General features: G+C 40.1%; 1 protein-coding gene across 1 annotated transcript in view; it reads right to left on the minus strand.

Annotated features, from left to right (window-relative positions):
* SLIT3 (slit guidance ligand 3) overlaps nucleotides 1-20,326 on the minus strand; it is a 508,252-nt gene that overhangs the window by 196,734 nt on the left and 291,192 nt on the right. Inside the window, exons 7-8 of the mRNA XM_054168241.1 lie at nucleotides 8,211-8,282; nucleotides 3,187-3,350 (exon numbers count right to left, since the gene is read on the minus strand). Of these exons, the coding sequence (XP_054024216.1) occupies nucleotides 3,187-3,350; nucleotides 8,211-8,282 (236 nt within the window). The remainder of the gene's footprint in view (nucleotides 1-3,186; nucleotides 3,351-8,210; nucleotides 8,283-20,326) is intronic.

Here is a 20,326-nt window from a genome sequence, read left to right on the forward strand (position 1 = left end):
TAATCATAGACTTGTTTAGGTGGAATGGACCTTGAAGATCTTCTAGTTCCAGCCGTCCTGCCATGGACAGGGACACCTTCCATTAGACCAGGTTGCTCAAGGCCTCATCCAACCTGACCTTGACCACCTCTCCAGGGAGGGCTCATCCCTGGCTAACCTGTTCCAGTGCCTCACCACCCTCACTGTCAAGAATTTCTGCCTAATCTCCAATCTAAATCTCACTTCCTCAAGCTTAAAGGCATTCCCTCTTGTCCTATCACTACAAGCCCTTGTAAACAGTCCCTTCCTGGCTTTCTTGTAGGCTCCCTTTGGGTACTAGAAGGCTGCTCTAAGGTCTCCCTGGAGCCTTCTTTCCTCCAGGCTGAACAGCCCCAACTCTTGCAAACCTGTCCCCACAGGGGAGGTTCTCCAGCCCTTTGATCATTCCTTCACATGTCATTCCAAATTTTTTTCCAAAAGAGCACTTGTCATAAAAATATAAACCTCTTCTATTTTTGCATAAGTTCAACAAATAACCAAAAGTAATTTTTTTCAAGGATGCTTTTCTTCCTTCCCCAAATTATTTGATTTTACTTGTTCTGCTTTGAAGAATGCAACAGAACTAGTTCTGAACTGGAATGCTCTGATGAAGCCCATTTTACAGCGGAGGAAAGGCTGAGTGTTCTTTTGCTGTGGTGATATTCCCACTGATATAAAAACACAAGTGTTTGAAATGCTGAGCCTGTACTTAGAGTAGTTCACTACATTGTATTTCACCTCTTCATAACTATGATGCAAAGGCAGTTTTCACTGCCAGCTTGAGGCTAGTTACAGCGATTCATTTAAGCTTAAATTGTGTAAAATTCCTTTGCAGAGGGACAAGTTCAGTTCGCTACTCACCTCCTGTCCTAGTTTGACTTCGTAGTCAAACACAATCAAATTATGCAGTAAAACCAGGAATAAGAACTGTAATAAGGAATAGTGAAGATTTATATCCTCTTTAAACTAGCTGTCCATGTAGGTTTTTGTCAAACTAGCACATGCTAAGCTGAACTCTCTGCTAAATCCTCTACTAAAATGAGCTCTTCCAATGCATTTTTTTTCAGTATATTTCATTTCCCAAATGAGGGTAAAGGGATACAGTTGATGGGCTGTCTCACTGGAAGCTTCTTTTCTTTAATTTTCATTAATTTATGCATTTTTAAAAAAGGCAGGTCTGTATTGAGAGTTCTCTCATAGGTTGTCGGTCTGACATACACCTGCTAAAAACTTCTCTTTTGGAAGTCATACTTTGCACGGAAAACTGCATTTAGAAGAGTTCTGCAGCCATTATTCTCTCTTCTGATTTAAACAACTCCTCTCCCTCCACTGCACTGTCTCATAAATTCAAATGGCTGAACTCATGCCCCATCTGAAACTTCATTTCATAATTAAAAAATGCACTGATTACCTCTTTGTTAAAATTAGATTCTGCTAATAGCTTAATTCATTTACTCATTTCTTTTATCCTTCCTCTCTGCAGCCTGTTAGATTTTTCAATTTTTCTCTTTGTTAAACTTCTGATGTAATTTATCAGACATTCTGGGCTTCATCACATCTCCACGACTTCACAGAAGCTGCACAGTACTCTTGTAAATCATATCACAAAGATCACTGATGCTCAACTTCATCTTCCATGAGCCCAGAACACTTCCTGCATACCTCCAGGGCTGGGTATTAATTCATTCATCCATGATACAGTTAAGGGGATCAAGGTCCTCTTCTCTAAGTACAATAGTTTCTTTCATTCTTTGTCACATATAAAAGGAACTATAGAAACAAGCTGTTCCTAAAAACATTTCTAGTACTAGCACTCGTACTGTATTCCATCAGTCAGCCCATGTAGCAAGAGGATAAGACTGCAGCACTCACAGGCCATGAGAGAGAAAAAACGCAATACTTCAAGACTCACAGTCTGTCAAGGTTAGGACTCACATTGGCTTCATAACAAGCTCCCTGTGTCATTTACCATTTGGCCTGCAAATCTATCTCCAAACTTGTGTCTGGTATCTTATTTGTTTTTCTCCACAGCACACACAGTGCCCTGCCTCTCCTCTGCCAGATCTCTTCCTTTCAGCCAAATTCAGAAATTTCCATTTTTTTCCCCCCTATTTTTCCCCTGCTATCCTTTCCCTTCTAAAGAAAATGTATTTCTATCACAGAAGAGCCAAGTGCAGTTCCAGAGACTTGATGAATAGGCCAAATATATAGACACATGGTTTGTGAGTTGGTCGTGTATCATCGGCCTCATTCATCAGTGTGGAAACTTGTGGAACAGTGATGAGCATTGGCTCCCTAAGAATCATGTTTCAGTCCCTGGGATAAAATCTGCTCCTCATGTTCTATAGACCAACCATTTATCAACAGACTTAGATTAGCATTTTGTTTCCTTTCTTTTGTATTCCAGTCAGCTGTAGAGCTCTTCCCTTGAGAAACACCGAATTATCCACACTTAATTGATTTCTTATGTTGGTATCATTGGCAGTGCTATAGTATGAAAAATAATTTGAGAACTGAAATGTTAACTGAAATGTTAACTGGAATCCAGCAATTTTTATAAAGTTAGAAAAATTAACAATTTGATCTACTCTTACACAGTTTAGCAAGGATGAAAACAAACAGCACTGCTCCCAAATGGCATTCAAACACAACACAGGAATTCTACACTTCTGTTTTTCTGTGAATCACAGAATGGCTTAGGTTGGAAAGGACCTTGGAGATCACCTGCTTGAAACCCCTTGCCATGGGCAGGGACACCTCTCAACTAGACTCGGCTGCTCGAGGCCTCATCCCAAGGCCTCAGCCAGCCGGGCCTTGAACACCACCAGGAAGGAGGCATCCACAGCCTCCCTGGGCAACCTGTTCCAGAGTCTTACCACCCCTGTACTGAAGAACTCTTTCCTAAGATCCAGTCTAAAACTACCCTCCCTCAGCTTCAAACCATTCCCCTTGCCCTGCTGCTAGACACCTTTATGAAAAGTCCTTCCTGGGCCTTCATAGAGGATCCTGTCAGGTACTGGAAGGCAGCTCTAAGGTCCCCCTGGAGTTTTCTCTTTAGGCTCAACAACCCCAGCTCCCTCAGCCTAAGTGTTCCAGTCCTCAGAGCATCTTTTGAATGTCATTCTAAACCCATCAGCTGATAGATAAATGAATAATTGGCATCAATACCAGAGCAGACAAAGTCCTTCTTCTGAACCTCGGCCACCAGAAAGCCTCGCAGGTTGACAGGCGCCAGGCAGAAGGTGAACTGTCCGATCGTGCGCCTCTGCCGCAGCCAGTCAGAGAGCCAGGCCAGGTGGCAGTCGCAGTGCAGGACGTTGGAGTGGAGTCGCCTACAAAAGACAGAACAATCCCCAAGTTATTAGCGGCAGAAGACACAAACCAGAGCAGCTGAGTACACGTCTAATCTGCCTCTCCACTACAGTTCACAGGATCATTGCAGGCTATTTGTTACAGCTGAGTCAGCTCTTGACTGCACTGCCACATAATATACAAATGGCCACATGTAAGCCACTGCTGTTATTTATAATGTCTTGGGAGAGTTAAGGTAAATTACTGCCCCTCTACAGATAATCATGAGCTGGCTGTTCTAGAGAAAAGAATATGCAGAATCTAAGATTCCTGCAAGCAATTGTTTTGCCTGTGATTACACTTCAGAAATAATTACATGGATATGACCTCTTTGAATGAATCCAAAGGACAGATTGTATAAACACGAGGACCAGGGTGAGACATGGGATGACAAGTGATGGTTCCCTCCTTTGGAGAGAGAGAAACCCTAAACATGGGAGGCAATTGCTACCTTCTGTGTTCCTGTGCTGCCTGCATCCATGCTCTTCTGTGGCAATTTAACACAAGTATGTAGGTCCTAGACAGGAATTTTCAACTCACGACAAAGAAGGGGACCATGACAGGGTTGTGCCACATAGCAATGCTGAGGCTGTTCTTTGTGATAGAAGATCTAGCCAAATAGCTCCCTTCCCAGCCTGCTTCATGCCTGGCATTAAAGACTTCCAGAAATATTATCACATTGTGGGGGGAGGTCTGCAAAACAATGATGTACTCAGGAAGTGAAATCTGGTCCTTTTAATACCTACCAAACTTTAGGTCAATACAAAAGCACAGGACATTAATTATTTCACTCCTTGTAATGAGTCATACATTTGAAGTGTTATATCAAAACTGAAATGATAAAATAGATTGAAAAAAACTTGTCAGAAATGGTTAGACAAAGCATTATTCACTAATACTGGAGACATTATGTTTAAAGAACCCCACACAATTGGTGTGCACAGGCTTTAGCCTTGTCCATCCACCAAAAAATCAACTGCCTATCTGTGAGATCTTCATATTGCACAGTAGCAGCACTGCTCAGTAGTGATGTCCAAGATGACAATCCCCAGATTTGTATGTCTGGGGTGGGCAGTCATAGTAAAAGACTACAAATCTGGAGCTGAGAGCTTATCCTGTAGAGATGGAAAATGCACTGTGAAATATAATAGTTACAGAGGCATGCCTAGAAGACCTTGTGTTTTGGGATAATGAAGTTATTTAATTGACAGCTCAGTTAAGGCAGATTTCTAGTAAGATTTTGTGTTATTATGAACCATTAATCTTCCTGGAATACTTTTTGTTAACTGAAAGAATAAATAAAAATATCTACATGGAGAACAAGTATTATCTAGTCTGAAATCATCCTAAGTAAGACTTTTTCCAACTTACAGAGTAAGCATTTAGTTTAAATCCTCTAAGAACTGTCCCTTCCTACAAGAGCAATCAGCAAGTCTCAGAATCATCTTCCTTCAGGAACTGAAACAAAGCTCATCCCATGCCATTCCCTGCATCCCAGAACGGTGGCAGGAGTGATGAAACCACGATCCCACAGAAGAGGCTGTTTTCTACTTCTGTGCATTGTTTTCTTTTCCTCACTAAACTCTTATAGCCAGTTCTTGGGTTTTCTCCTTTTAGTAGAGCAAATTGTCACCTCTTTGCCAGCTCACCTGCCTCAGCAGGTTTGTCATTTGTTCAAGTCTTTTTGGGAGGCTATTCTACATTATGCTTTTGAGAAGACATTTAGACAGTCTATCAAGCTTAACAAAGCAGCCTATTAGAATATATTTTTGATAATTATATTAATGAATACAGCCATAAAAAAAGACTTTTCATAGTACTTCAAAAGCATAATACGCCAATTGCCTGGGAACACAAAAAAACACTGAATTGATTTGGTACATTTTCAGTTTACCCTTAAATAAAAAAAATTAAAATAAATTATGCAATTACCTGTCTCAGCAGTCCCTCACACCCAGAGACAACAGGACACTTATCATTAAGCAAATAGCTATAAGGGACATGCTTTAACATAAATAAAGCTGTTTCAAGCAAAGGAAAGCAGATCAATAAAAACTAATTCCTGTCACTTCCAATCAAGGCTAAAAGATCAATGAAACTTAGCAACAGCAAAGACAGTTAGATAAAAAAGATCAGCACAGGAGAGCTGAGTTTTTAAAGAATTCTTCAAATGCATCATATCTTACTGTAGCTTTTCTCTCTCTTTTTTTTTTTTTAAATATATTTTTTAAAAAATCTGCCCTGAGAGGTCAGCTCCAAGTTGAACATGCTCATTATTTTACCTTCTCTGTTCTTAAATGAGAAGATTGTTTTGAAAGCCATGAAGAAAAGCTATTTATCCCCAGAACTGTCACAGCAGATGCTGAGGCACAAGCAGCCCCCAATGCCCTGCTAATAGATCTCACTGCTGTTTAAGAGAGGCACAGAAGGAAAACTTTCCACAGTGCACTGGGCCTCCGTTGGATGGGAAACAGGGCTTGTCCTTACCCCAGAAACACCCAGACTGAGGATTCCCTGCAAGAGCATCTGAAAATGTGATGCTATTTGAGCAGGCATACAAACAGGACAATTTTTTAGGAAACAGTAGAATCACCACACCGCCATTCATGATCTGTTTGGACTTAATTTTCATTAACACCCAAGAGATTAAATATTAGATTAATAATAAGACACAATAATAGATTAAATAAAGGTCTTATGCAGCTGTTATGCCTGAGACAGCTTCTTCCTTTCATGCAAGCTGTTCCTTGAGGTTGTATATTAAGGCAGGACAAACAGGTTATCAAGTGAGATAAAGGAAACTATAGAGAATATTATCATTTTTCTCCAAATAATATATTTATATAAATATTTAAAATAGGAGAACAAAACCAGATCAGTTTTATCTGTTAGTTGCTAGGTTATTACTATGCATTTACATACCATTTGCTGAAATCAAAACAGTATTAGGCTAATTTCTGAAGATATTAAGAAAATATTGACTAATATGTAGCTATGCTAAGATGACTTGGAGATACAAGCATTTTTATTGTGAGGGAGCAGCAAAAGAAATTCTGAAATGCTATTTGATTCCTGTATTTGCCTTACATTAATTGCTATTTGATGACTTTTCTGCCTCTGTTGAAACAGATGGAAGGAAATATAAGACAATAAACCATTTTACAGTATTTCCACCTGTCTATGTAGGATATTTAGTTCCTATATTGAACTGCTTGGAGAACTCTTTGGAGACTGAAAGATGCCACTTGATATTGATGAAACTACCTTTCCAGAACATGAAGTGAATTAATACAAATGCAAGTTTGCAAAGGTGCCCTTTAGCCATAGCCCCTAAATTAAATTTCCAGCAAATCCTTTTAGAGTGGGTCAGCATTCCTGTTCTATAAAATGTGGCTCTCAGAATTCAATATAAAAGCTTCCCTTTATAAATCCTATTTATGACTTCCTTATTTTTATTTTTTCCTTTCCTTTTTTTTTTTTCCTTTCCCTTCTTTTTCTTTTTCTCCTTAATTACGGCAGAGGGGGATTAGTCAGTGTAAGTCTCCAGGGAGCTATATACAAAGCCATCTCCGAAATTAAACTAAAAGGAAAATGACAGAAGACATTGAGCTCTGGTAACAGACAATACTGACTAATCTGAAGAAGTCAGGCAAATTTTCTAGACTCCTGTGAATGAAAGAGAAAAGGCAAAACTCCAGGAACCTGAACCCTATACCATTATCTTTTCATCCCTTTTCTTCTATAAGACAAACATCTAATTTCCATTTAATTACTTATGTTAAGATCCATAAATGTCACTGTTTAATGAAGAATGTAAATTTAAATCAGAAGCTATCTTACATAGATGGACATGAAGGAGAACCATTTTTCTTCAGTTATGTTAACTTATTTGATATGATTTTACACATGCACCCAGAGCATCATTAAAGCATTTTATCTTTTCAATGTCACAGTAACTTCTCAGGCTAGCTTCTGTTACCCTTTCTTTGCTTTTACAATTAAATACAAATTGATATTTTGGAGGAAAAACTTCCTTCTGAAGTTGTGTATTTCTTAAAGGAATTTAAAGGGATAATTTAATGTAGTTAAAGAAGGGTTTTGGTAGGCTATGGCTAAATTATAAAAATGCACAGTCTAACTTCACAACCTTTGTATTTGATCTACCAGTCCCAATCAGGGTTTTCCCACTCACACAGTGCCCACCTAAACAAAATTAAATATCTTGATCTTTCTGAGTGGTCTTCACAATTTTGATGATGTTCCAGCTTGGAACACATTTCACATTATAGATTTTCCCATGGGAAAAAAGTATCAGTTTCATTTCCAGGCAAATTCAAACTCTTGATAAAACTGAATCTTACTTAACCATAGGTAAACCCGGAGAACTCTTCATCAGGGCCTTGAGGGCACCAGGCACATCCCAAACCCTGTGTAGCCTCACCAGGAGCTCGTAGAGCTCCCTCAGCCCTGCCCTGATCCACAACCCCAAAATGGCGGAGCTTGGAGCTCTCAGTCCCAGGCCCAGTGACACCATAGTAGTACACATTTCCAGCCCTGCTTGGCCATGGGTCCCTGTTGAGCTGGTCCACACCAACAGGTTGCTGTGCCAGTCTAGCCCCAGCTGTCCCCATCCCCACAAAGAGGCCTGAGCTACCCCTTCTGCTGGGGGTCCCTGGGGTCAGGCCATGGCCCTCACAGGTTCAGGCTACTTCACTAACCATATTCTTCAAGAGAGCAGGGAGAATTGTTTCCATTGGGAAGAGGCTGAAATAAGATGACAAACACCCAAAGAGTAAACTTAAATCATCGTTAATACTGTAATATTCAAAGACATTACTCACAGAGTCCTGATCTTTGGCATGTGATTGAAACTCGTAACAGGAATGCGGGTGATGTTGTTATTATTGAGAGTACTGTTAGGAGAGAGAAAAAAAAGAGATAAGAGAATAGTAGATTGATCAATTATTTACATTGCTTCCCCAATACACTATTTACAGAAACAAGCTGCTAAAACTCTTGGTAATACATCTGCCAGGCTGTGAGCAGTAAGACACGCAGACAACTTGTGACATATCATGAAAGACATCATTCAGGCCAGGCAACCAACAGTTAAATGGATGGAGGTTACTATTTACTGTATCTGAGTACCAAAAAGGACAGCAAATGAATTTTCATCAACTACTGGAACAGGGCCAGAAGTTTTGGTTAAGCAGTCACTTTGTTTGAAAACCTGGTGCAACCTGAGTGGAGGAATATCAAACTGGCACACCAAAACATGAAAGCTATATATTTAAAGCACCTGCTCCACACAACAAGAGAGTTGTTAACTCTCACAAGCTTCTTAACACAGCAAGTTTAGATGGACAGACAGCTCCAATGGCCCTTTGGAAAACACATGGATGGATGAGTATCCTTTCTTTGGTCTCTTAAGAAAAATATATGGGTAGTGGGATGGACCATAATAAAACATGCCATGACCCAGGCATGTAAGAATTTCAAAGCAGAACTTAAAGAGAAAATTATCTCAGCTGCTGGCAGGGACCCCCTTTGCGCTTCTTATGAAAAATGAACTGACTTGATTGCCATCAGCTGAGTGTGCTGCTCCCATTTATGCAGCTCCTAATTATATCAATGACTCTCCAGCAAATTAGAAGCTATAAAGTTTATCAAGATGGCACAGGAAATGGAAAGCACTCCAAAAGGACGTAATTGCCATATTCCAAGTGCACAAAATCTGCAAGTGCAGTAACCCAGCTTGAATGAGAATTGATGGGACCCATGTTAACTCCGAGCCCCTGTATGGCTGGTCCTGGTGCTGGCTGCTGCTGCCCATTTGAAATGTGTGCTGTCCACGGCAGCAGAGCATGAAGCAACTTTTGCTTCGTGTGGTGGGTACAGCCCTCCACAGGACCTCTTTGGGAGAGGACAGTGCTTTTGTGCATTTGGGGATATGTTGGAGAAGAAACCCACCAAAGCGACATAAGACACATTACCCTTCCCTGAACTATTTAATTCTTTCAGTGTTATGTTTTTACACAGGACATTACAAGAATTTTACAGAAATTAATTGGTCCTCTTGGTCATCTCCCAATTCAAGAACAATTTTACAATTCTGCTTAGAAATCCCTTGGCAAAACCATCATCTACAACATCAGCAGGTTGAAGTTAAATTAGATTATACTCTTGTGACCGTTTGAGGCTGTGCCTTTAAGAAAGGGACAATGCTGGGACACTATGGCTGAACCCACCACAACTCTATTAAGACGTTTTCCAGTGCACAGGAAGACATGTGCACAAAGCCAGGAGGGTGCAAGGTAACACATTACACACAGACACACTTAGGAGAGGTGTGTGAGTAGGTTCTGATGTTGCTCCTGCACTGCATCCCAGCCGGATGGAACACAACCACTTAGTCGGTGGGACTGTAGCCCATAGTTCAGCAGAGTGCTGTGCCAGATGGATACGCTATGGGTGTGGAGCAATTTTGGGGGCTGACATACCCCTGACAGCAAACTGCACCAACAGAGCAAAATCATCCTTCCTTACCAACCCTGTGAGCAGAGTCAGATCTGTCAGTACAAGCAACATTTGGGAAATCTGGAATCTGCATGTGAGGTCTGTTGCCAGAGACCTGTGGCAGTGAAGTCACATGTTTGCACACCAGGTGTGAACTGGCAAGAGCTGTAGGCCTTAGTTCATCACGGCTTATAGTATTATATATAGGATTCATTCCAGATCTGCTGATGTGGCCAAAAACTGGACAAGAAACAAATAGCTAAATATTGGGATCAATGGGTATAGGTAATTACAGGTTTGCATATTCAATTTCTCAATAAATAAAAACTCAAAAAACAGTGTATTGTAATTAAATTGGATAACATGAAGAGGAAAATAATGTCAACTTCAGAAGTAACCCTGCAAGTAAGCCCTTACAGTTAGCAGCTATGCCATTTTGGCAGCTGTACATCACCATCTGCACATGCCACCGCTTTGCTCTGGCTTCAGTACTGGAAGTGAACACAGTGAGCATCATTGTATATTTACAGGGCTGAAAAGTTCTACCTTTGAATTTCTCCTGACATCATGAGGACAACATAAATGTCCCACGGTGACAGTTTAAACAGTGCAAAATGAAGCTCTGTCATACAATTGCTACTGCCTGATGAAATTATGCAGCCAGTGATACCACCCAAAGTTCTTTGTGGACAGTGAGCCTAAACAAGCATGTACAACAACTTCAGAAAATTTCTTACAAAGGTGCCTATGTATATAGATCAAAATAACCTACTCTCAATACCTGTATTTATCTGCTATTTGCATCTACACATGGATGTTGAGAAGTTCAATGGGGGCCCACAAATAGAATTTCTAATTGTACCACTATTTTTTTTCTGTAAACATAAAAGTAGAGTTCATGCTCTGCCCCAGTTGCCTGTTACATAAAAATGAGCAATGCACTTGGGTGGAAGATTTTAAGTGTACACTGATATATAAAAGCCACATGTAATGTCAGCTCACAAAAATTAAATCTCATACATAACTGATGTCTGAATAGGTCACACATGGCACTGCAGGGGTCAATGGAAGCCACAGAAATTCAAGGGAGAATTTCTATTGATGTCAAAACGAAGTGGATTGGATTCAAGCAGAACAGGATGTGACAGCAAGCTTCCTTCTGTGCTAGCTGAGGTAAAGAACACAACCCCATCTCCAAGTGCAGCTCTTCATCTGGATGTGGAAAGGTCAGTCTTTACTGTCGGATGTGATGATTCAAAAATATTTCTTAAACTCCTAAAATATTTCTGTCTAACAGACAAAGCATTATTCCAGTCACACAGTATTTCTGCTCATGAAATAGCAGATGAGAGTGGCTCAGGTTTTGCCCCTAATAAGCAAAGGTTTCTCAACAAATACCTAACCCTCCTTCTATGAATCCTAAATCAGTGCTGAATTAATATACTCCTTGACCACAAATTTCAGGGATAACATGAGCAGATAGCTATTGTGCAGATGACTTAGTAGCATACAATTTCACCGATATTTAAATGTTAACTGTAATGAAGGCAATAAAACATCTATGATAACAGCAATTATTTCAGAACAAAGGCGGCCAAACACTGCAAAGGGCACTAATTGACAATGAACTGTCTGCATTACAGCCCAGTTGGAGCTGCAAGAATTTAATCCTGCTGCTCTGGTTGTGCAAAGCACACAGCTCCCCTGCAGCAGGAACTCTTTGGCTTGTGAATGGGGATGTTTTCAGGTAGAGGTGTCCTTCCCAGCAATGATTTTTAAGAGCATGTGTTCTGACAGGGGTAATAACACAATACAGTGGCATTTTTAACACATTAAGAGAAAAAACCAAATTCTGCTCCAGTCATCTGCTAGCTGTTTCAAGGCCACAGCCTCATTTTGATCGAAGTAAGATTCAAACCCATAGAAACAGATGTGGAAAGAACAGGAAGCTGTGAGAAATAGAAAACATCCAGAATCTTCTGACTCCTCCCACATCATATGGGGAAACTTGTATTCTGCTGGGTTCTCCCCACCACTTACAGAACCCAGTATACACTTGGCCCTTAAGAAAGCACTGTCCTCTAATTTAGAAGTCCTCTCCCTGTAAACTATTCACAACCAAAATGCTGAATCAGGAAATGGAGGTTACAGACAATATTATCTATGCCAGCAAACTTCCCACCTTGGGCTGTGATCCTTGTCAGATCTTGCAAGCTAAGCAGAAGCAGACAGCAGCAGCCCTCAGGGTCCTCCAAGGACTACTTGGAAGACGCATGACATGGGATCAGCAGTCTTCAAAGTGGTACATCCTCCACCAGTATGAACTGTCATAGTCCCATTGACTTCAATTTACAACCCCAGAGGAACTTCTCTACTATACCACTGCTCTGCCACTTGCCCAAACTGGTTAGAGGCACGCATGGAGCTGCTTTCTTCTTCTGAAGAATAAAATTGATTTATAGTCCCCACTTATCAGAATGTTTTTAAAGGGAAGAATGCTCACTCTGCAATCCTGTCACGACTTTAAAACAATTACCTATCTCCTTCCTCAAACTTTCTGTGCAAATTTAAGTGCATATAGTTCATTTCTCTTCTCTTTTGCCTTGATCCAAATTCATGTATGCTGCTGCAGTTCCCTGACAAGGAGTTGTTAATTCCAGACTCAATGTAATTACATAAAAATCATTAATCTGTAGAAATGATTGGCATGTTTGTAGTTTTAAAATAATATTTATGCATTATTCTGTACTCCTTTGTCCACTCTCTTGAATAAGAATGCTGGTGTACAGGACTAGATAAGAGTCAGTCACTCCTAATGCTAGAAGAAATCATACAACTTTTATGCAAGATACTTCAGGGAAAGAAAAGAAAAAAAAAATTGAATTCTGAACCCTACTAATAAGACAAATATTTTATTTTATAAACTCAGGAACTCTAAGCATTGATAGTTTAAATTTTTGATTAACACTTTTCCCCAAGCATTGATAAGCATCTACCATAGTTATTAGAAGGTCTACTTGTGCTGGCCATTCAGGTTTTTGATACATGCCAGGCTGCTTTTGTGTCACATTTGGTTGATCACAGAACACTGCAGCATTTGCACAGCTCTCGGAAAAAAATATGTAGACCTCTAAATAGGTAAATAGAGAAAGAGATCTCAGAAAAGGCACCAGTTGATTTATTGTATTTCTGGATTTGAATGACTTTTACATTTGGGCACTAATGATTCTTTACAGGCTTCTAACATACACGGTCTGGCAGCAAGAACCCTGCAAACAACTGTCCTCATTTGGCAGCACATGTTTCTGTGTGTTTCTGGGCTCGACTCAAACTTAAACGGTGATGTTCTTTTTCTTTTCCCACTCAAACTCTCTCAACACACTGTGGAAAGAGCACGGTGCTGTTAGTGTGCCCTGTGACAAACCTCTGTTTTGAAAGTGAGACTTCAAAACCGAGCAGAAAAGCAAATGAGTAAGGCTGGCGGGGAGCAGCCTGGTGGGGAAGAGCCGTGTCAGGCACTGCAGCACTGGTAGCACAAATAAGTCGAACATTTCCTTCTGTCTCCTCCAATTACACCAGGGCTTTATCACAGCATGCTCATTGGCTGTGTATGTAATCCGTGTGTTGTGTGTCCATAACACCATGTAATTGGGCCTAATGCAAGATTATTATCTATGTGCATGCAACGGATAGCTACAAATGGTGCATCTGCAGGCTTGTAACGTTCCCGAGTGAATTACCGTCATACTCCCTGATTATTGCTTCTCCCACAACTGCCATGCTTTCCAGGCTTCCTATCCCCAGTGCAACTATACATCCAGTAAATGAGACCAGGAAATTTATTAAGACTTAACCCAGGCATCTCCAAGCACAGTTATGCCTTTCATGTAAATAGTTCTCTTGATTATGTTATTTCTGTTCAGAAGCGAGATGGTGCAAAACCAGATTTTGCAGCTCAACCAAAGTTGACAGTGGAGCTCATATGGGAACACAGCAGTCCAGGCCTGGCAGTGACAGAAAGGCTACTTCTCCAAGTTATTGGTAAACAACTCTCCATGTATTGGTAAATAAAAACGTGCATTGTACGTATGGCCTGACACTGCTGAATCCATGCAAGATTAAACAGCTCCATCAGTATTTATGCACATAAAGGGGAGGATCTTGGGGGTCTGTCTGAAATACTAGAGATGAAAAATGTATTTGGGTGACTGCATTAGCAGAAAAATTTAATACTAACAGTGACAGAAGCTTAGACATCTACATTAGCAGACTTATGTCACTTAAACCCTTCTCCAACAACATAAAAAGCCATTGCAAAGGGAAAAGAAATTCTGTTTCCTGTATTCAACAAGGGTTAATTAAAGAAGGAACAAGTTTAAATTTCAGAAGAGGGAGTTTTAATTAGATATAGGGAAAATTTTTCCTACAAAACACCAAAAATACAGTAAAGAGGTGCTAGAGTGTGTAGCCATCAGCAGTGGAAGCCTGTAATAAAGGACTAAAAGGATCCCTGTCAGAAGTGGCATGGGACTCCATGGTCCTGTCCCTTGGTGGGACAACACATGACAACTTCACACCCCTTTCATCCCTTATGTACCCAGCTAATATAACCAACAGCAGGGGTATTTCACCAATTCCAAAAACTGAATCTAAATATATTTTCAGTAATAAAACCAAGACTTGAATTTTATACCCTACCATAATTAATGCCTGTAATTAACTTTGCAATTGCAGGGTAAAAGGAGTTATATTTTCAATAGCTGTAAAGAGCTATTTTTCACACAGGTCAGAGAAATTTGAATTAAATTAAATATCTACTGCTTCTCATGGCCTCTGGTGAAAAAGCAAAATGGCTTTGGCACTAGATCCCTCAGCACTAAGCACAGTCCTCATCTTTGCCTTTCAAGGCAGTCTCCTTAAGCAAGGTCCAAAACTCAACTGGCTCTCTTCAGAATTTTGGTGAGTCCTGATTGCCTCTTGAACTCAATCCTTTCATCTCCCCACAGACTGTTTAAGTTAAAGCTCACAACTATCGTTTGGGCATATAATGAAAGCAACTGATGCTGCACTGATTAATCCATTACTCTCAACTGTTAGAAAACATAATGATCTCACAAGGGGCCTCATTCACTGACATATAGCAGTAGAGTTCTGATCTGACACCTCAAATGAGCAGCAAAAGCAATAACAGCTGGGTTTTTGTCTCAATATTTGTACCCAATTCTAAAATGAGTTGGCACCATACAAGTGTTATTTTTAAACACAATGTTAGCCCAGGAAAATAATCTTCTAAATAGTCTCCAGGTGACACACAAAATCCACTCAAATAAATAAAAAGAACTAGTTGCCAATTTGTGGTTTCTGTTCTAGTATTGGTCTTTCACTGATATATTCACAAATGTTCTCATCACAGCAACAGGAAAGGCTCTAGCATTGTTAACTTCGGAAGCTGACACCCACCAGAAATATGACTAGTCTCAAGGATACAGAGGAAAGAAAATGTTCTTTTGGAAAATGTATGAAAAAATAATTAAGGTTAGCATGGAATTATGCACACAACTGCCAGCAATGTTTACTGCTACAATTGCCTGATTCTTCCCATTCTGTCGCTGATTTTAATTTGCATATAACTATCAGATTTTAACTATTTAAGCTTATTATAAAGGCCAGATGTTTATAGCTGATCTTTTTTCCTCCTCTTGAAGAAGTGAGATTACTTTGAAAAGTATAAGGCTTTGCAGAAACTGGGTTATTGGAATAATAATTTTTTTTTTTCTTCTCCCTTGCTCCCCCACATCCCCTTTTAAATGCCTCTTGTATCACTCAGCAAGAACCAGGGTGATCGCATTTGCCTGCAGCTATAACTTCAGGGTGCATTGACTTAAGTCCTGTAATTGCTGCATTAACTGTCCCTAGAGGCTGGCTGTGCTTTGGCTGGAGTCTGTGGGACTGGGGAGGTCAGGAGACGAGACTAACAGCAGAGGAGAGGGAAAGGCAGGACCCCCAGCTAAGAAAATGGGTGGGCAAGCTATCTGGATGAAGAGATCTGGAACAGGAATCAGTGCAAATGGGTTAAAAAGGGCAGAAAAAACCTCCTACAGTCTTGTGCAGTCAAAGACTATATAATCATATGTATACAAGCAGGAGCACAATGAAGGATTCTGGTGAGCTATGTCTGAGGACTGATACTGAAATCTTTCTAGTGCCATCTTTAGACCTGCATTGATGTCTTACATGCAGATCAGTGTGCCTGAATTTGCTCACTTACACTGACATACAAATAAAGAAAATATATTAAAACAAGATAAAGCAGAAAACAGAATAACAGGATAACATAAAGTAAGATGAGCTAAGCCAGGATGAGGTAAAATAAAATATAACAAAGGTTCAAAGGTTATATAGAGAAGGGTATGCAGTTTGTTCAGCCTCTATCAGCTTCACAAAATACAGGTATCAGCTGCATCTCCCAATTCTTGGGAGATTCTGTGTCCAGTGAAAGTTGAAAAAGCTTTGCAGAGAAATTTCAATCAGCTTTTCAATCTTTTACATGACATTCTAATTCTAGGCAGAAAAAACAAATTCAATCCAGCCTGAATGAAAATTTTAGCTACAAAAGCATTGGTGCAAAGACAAAGTAATGCAACCTTAAATTGTTCCACCTTTATTTGTAAATTATAGCTTCTCCAATGAGTTAGTTTTCTGAACTCAAAAATGGCACAACAAACACTCCCTTAACTTGGTTTTGGTTTTGTTTTGTTGTTTGTTTGGGTTTTTCAAATCAAGACATTCTTTCAAGTCTTTGCCCAAAGGCTACACATTTTTCAGTACACTGTATTGGGAATGACTGCTGTGGCTCTAACTCCCAATGACATCCATAATTTTCTTTAAGCATTTGGACTTGAAGAAAGGCAAGTATTTGTGCAAACAATGAATGTTTTACATCACCAGTGTGGTTTTGATGTTTCTCTAAGGCACCCAGTTTCCAGGGCTGGTATTATTGCCTATAACCACTGGGAAAAAGCCCAGTTATCATAACACCCAGACCAATGTCAACTAAGTCAGTGCAAAACCTGTCACTAATTTCAGCAAAGAGCAAATCAAGTCCCTGCAATCTATTTATTTAGGTGCAGATTTCCACAGGAGCTACAACAATCAAAAATAAAATTGTATTTAATTTCAACTCACCTATATTTTGTTTTGTAGACTCATTTGAAAGCATTGTGTGCAATGATTTAATAGAATTAATAATAGAATTATATTACTTGTTTATAAATTAATTGTTAAATAGATACTTGCTTTCTTAGAACCAAATATGTATTTGTTTTAGGTCATACAGAGATGTCTCTTACTAAAGTTGGCATTTCCCAACAACTGCATGCATGTCAGGTACTGTAGTTTATGGATTCTGTGCTACTCCTACTGCAATCAATGGAAACTGGATTGAGTTTTTGATGCATACAAAGGTCTGAAAGCCTGCTAGAGTGTATTTATGGAAAGGATGAAAAAGTATCAACAAGACAGGATTAGATCATACAAACCTTAAGCCTGATGCATCAGTACTTCAACAAAACAAAAGTTTCTCAGGTTCCTGCCAGAACAGTTGTTTCTGTTTCATCCTTTCTGAAGCTAAAGCAGTCTTATATACATGATTTGGCTCTGTCACGTGTCTTTTGATCAGGATGAAAGCATTTAATGATGGAGATTTTCAAGTTAAAAGCTTTCAGACTTCTGCTAGCTGAGTGCTGTAGTTTTCTTACAGGACACTACCAAGAGAAATTCTAAAGGAAGTGATTAACTTCGGATCAGAAAGGGACAGTAGTGTTTTAATTTGTCCCATTCTGAGCACACTGCAACCTTAGTGCTATAACCTTAGAGAAAAAGCCTCTATCTTGATAGATTTCCCTACCATAATGAACTCATCCCTTTCATAGTTGTTGTTGTAGCACATCCAGGAACACAAAAGTCATTCCAAGTGGCAGACAGAAATTAGGTGTCTTTTCAGAGCTAGAAAAAGTGACAAAAAAAGGACTTCTGCCTCCATTGTGAGGGCCCATGTGACTATAATCAACCTCTTTGGGAGGGTCATGGTTCCATCCTGTTGCTACCTCAAGTGCCGCAATGCGGCACTGCCTATGGAACTGCAGATCCCTGCAAGTCCCACGCTGACCACTGGGACCAAAGGAGGAGTGAGCTGGCACACCCTATGTATGCAGCAGACAGCACTTCAAGAAGCAGAAATACAACAATGAAGAGAAATGGCACTGGTGGCAGTTTAGCCTGAGCTTCTGGGTGTCTGTGCAAAAGGTTTTTACAAAAGCCTTTTAAGAGGCTGGCAACTGGTGTCCATGAATAGTAGGTTGCCAGAACCCCTGGTTTCCATTTTCCTCCCACGACAGACCTGCAAGTCCTAAAGGCAAAATAATAAACCTTGTTTCCCTTGCCAGAGCAGTCTTCTAGGAGCCCAGTGCCTCAGCTGCCCCTCAGCTCCCAAGACCACTGGCATTTCCACTGGGAGAGGGCAGCAGGAAGAGATCTTTCGTAGCTCTGGCAACATGACATTGCACAGAACTGCAAAGACAAGTCCCAACTTTTGACAGTAGAGGAAGGAAAAGAAGCAAATCTTTTAATGAAAGACCTTCACTGTTACTGCCAAAAGCGTCTCCCCAAAATGCAAGAGCTGCAGACCGTATTTGTGAAAGAAGTTTTATATTCTAACGGTACATGATGGCCCTATCTGCAATTCATCCACACTGGAAATTAAGGTTAATAGATAGGATAATATAAATCCACATGAACAAAGTAGGGAATGTTTGAGATACACGTTCTGTGAATTTAGACCTGAATGTATGAAGAGTTCTAAAAGAAAAGTTACATTTATAGAGCAAATGAATGTTCTGAAAGAACAAAGACAACACATAGCTCTTAGACATGGGCAATTACATGTTTCTTGGTGAAGCTGGAAAGGAATCTGCTTTCCATCAGGATTTTCTTCCAATAATATATTAGACAGCACTGCTGTGCATCACAAAGTATGCTTAAACCCACCTACCTTTCCAGTTCTTAAATCTCTCCCAAATACCTCCTGTCCATGAGAAGCAGCAATACCTGCTTATATTCATGCATCCCTATGCAACACAGCTAAGAAATCACAATTTGAATAGCAAATACTCACAGCGTTTCATTTGCCTTCAGTCCACAGAGTGAAAAGGCGCAAAATAAAATATACATAGAAAAAAATTTGAAGCACTCATGGTCTGTTCAGGAATATCATATAAGCGCAAGAAGTAGCTAAAGAAACGGAGTGAGCTGTTCTCCATACATGGCTGTTTCTCTGCAACATCTGCATGCATACAAAATGAAATGTAGCTGCCATCGTAGATGGTCTGTCCTAATGCTTCAGCCCAAGTATCAGCTGAAATGCCTCACCTGATTACTAACACCCTAGCCGTGGAGGGAAAGACAGGATGTCTCGCAGATAAAATGGACCCAACCCTTTTAAGACATCACTGAAATTGCCCAAGGAGCCAGTAAGAAGCTTGGGTGCTCGCGGAGTGGACTATCCCCCTCCGCAGAGCCCGCCCAGCCCATAACCTCCTGTTGCACCAGCGGGGGCTTCTCGGCGGCCTTCAAGCGTCGTCGCAGAGATGCTGCATTGCGGCAATTTATCGACCGCAGTAACCAAGTCCAAAGCTGAACGCCATGAACAAGACTTGCTTTCCTATCCTCCTTTCTCCCAACAAAGTGCTTTTGGTGACAGACTGTCTAAGATTCTAGTGACAAAAGACGCAAAAGCAAATCCAAATTACCAATCCGCTGAACAAAGACCTAGTTCAGTATACACTCATACATCCCTTCATCATAACCATCAACGTATCTTCCACAGTGCTCTCTGTTTCAACCCTCAGATAAATCCCAGTCTCAGCAATAGTCTGGTACTTGCAAACTACAGATACCTCACACCACCTAGCACCATGAAGACAAAAGGGATGCCCACAAGTTTTATAAATAAATGGCACTACTGTCCATTGTTTCCCTCAGTGGCTTTATGTAGCCATCTCCCTTGATGCACTTTCAACTGACTGTGCTGTTTTTGGAGGTATCTCTAAAATACTCAAGATCAGCATAGTGTATCACAAGGGTTTCTGCACGACGTTACTGTAATAGTATAGATGTTTTAAGCCTTTTAAAATTTATTTCTAAGGATCTGCAGATGTCCTAAGTGTGGCCATCCATCACTTGTACATGCTAAACCAATACAGTCGGACCGTTCACCCCCAAAGAGAAATGTAAGAAATGTCATTCTGCTTCAAAAGTATTGAACCAGTTAACATGAAATTGCTTCATTCACAATAGCAAAATTAACATAGAAATTGTGATTATTTGGCTTTAAATTACTTGAAAAATTGGTACTTCCATCCTTAATGTAGCTCTTATTTCTTTT

This window comes from Dryobates pubescens, chromosome 16 (genome assembly GCF_014839835.1).
Source record: "Dryobates pubescens isolate bDryPub1 chromosome 16, bDryPub1.pri, whole genome shotgun sequence".
In the NCBI taxonomy this organism is placed as follows: domain Eukaryota; kingdom Metazoa; phylum Chordata; class Aves; order Piciformes; family Picidae; genus Dryobates; species Dryobates pubescens.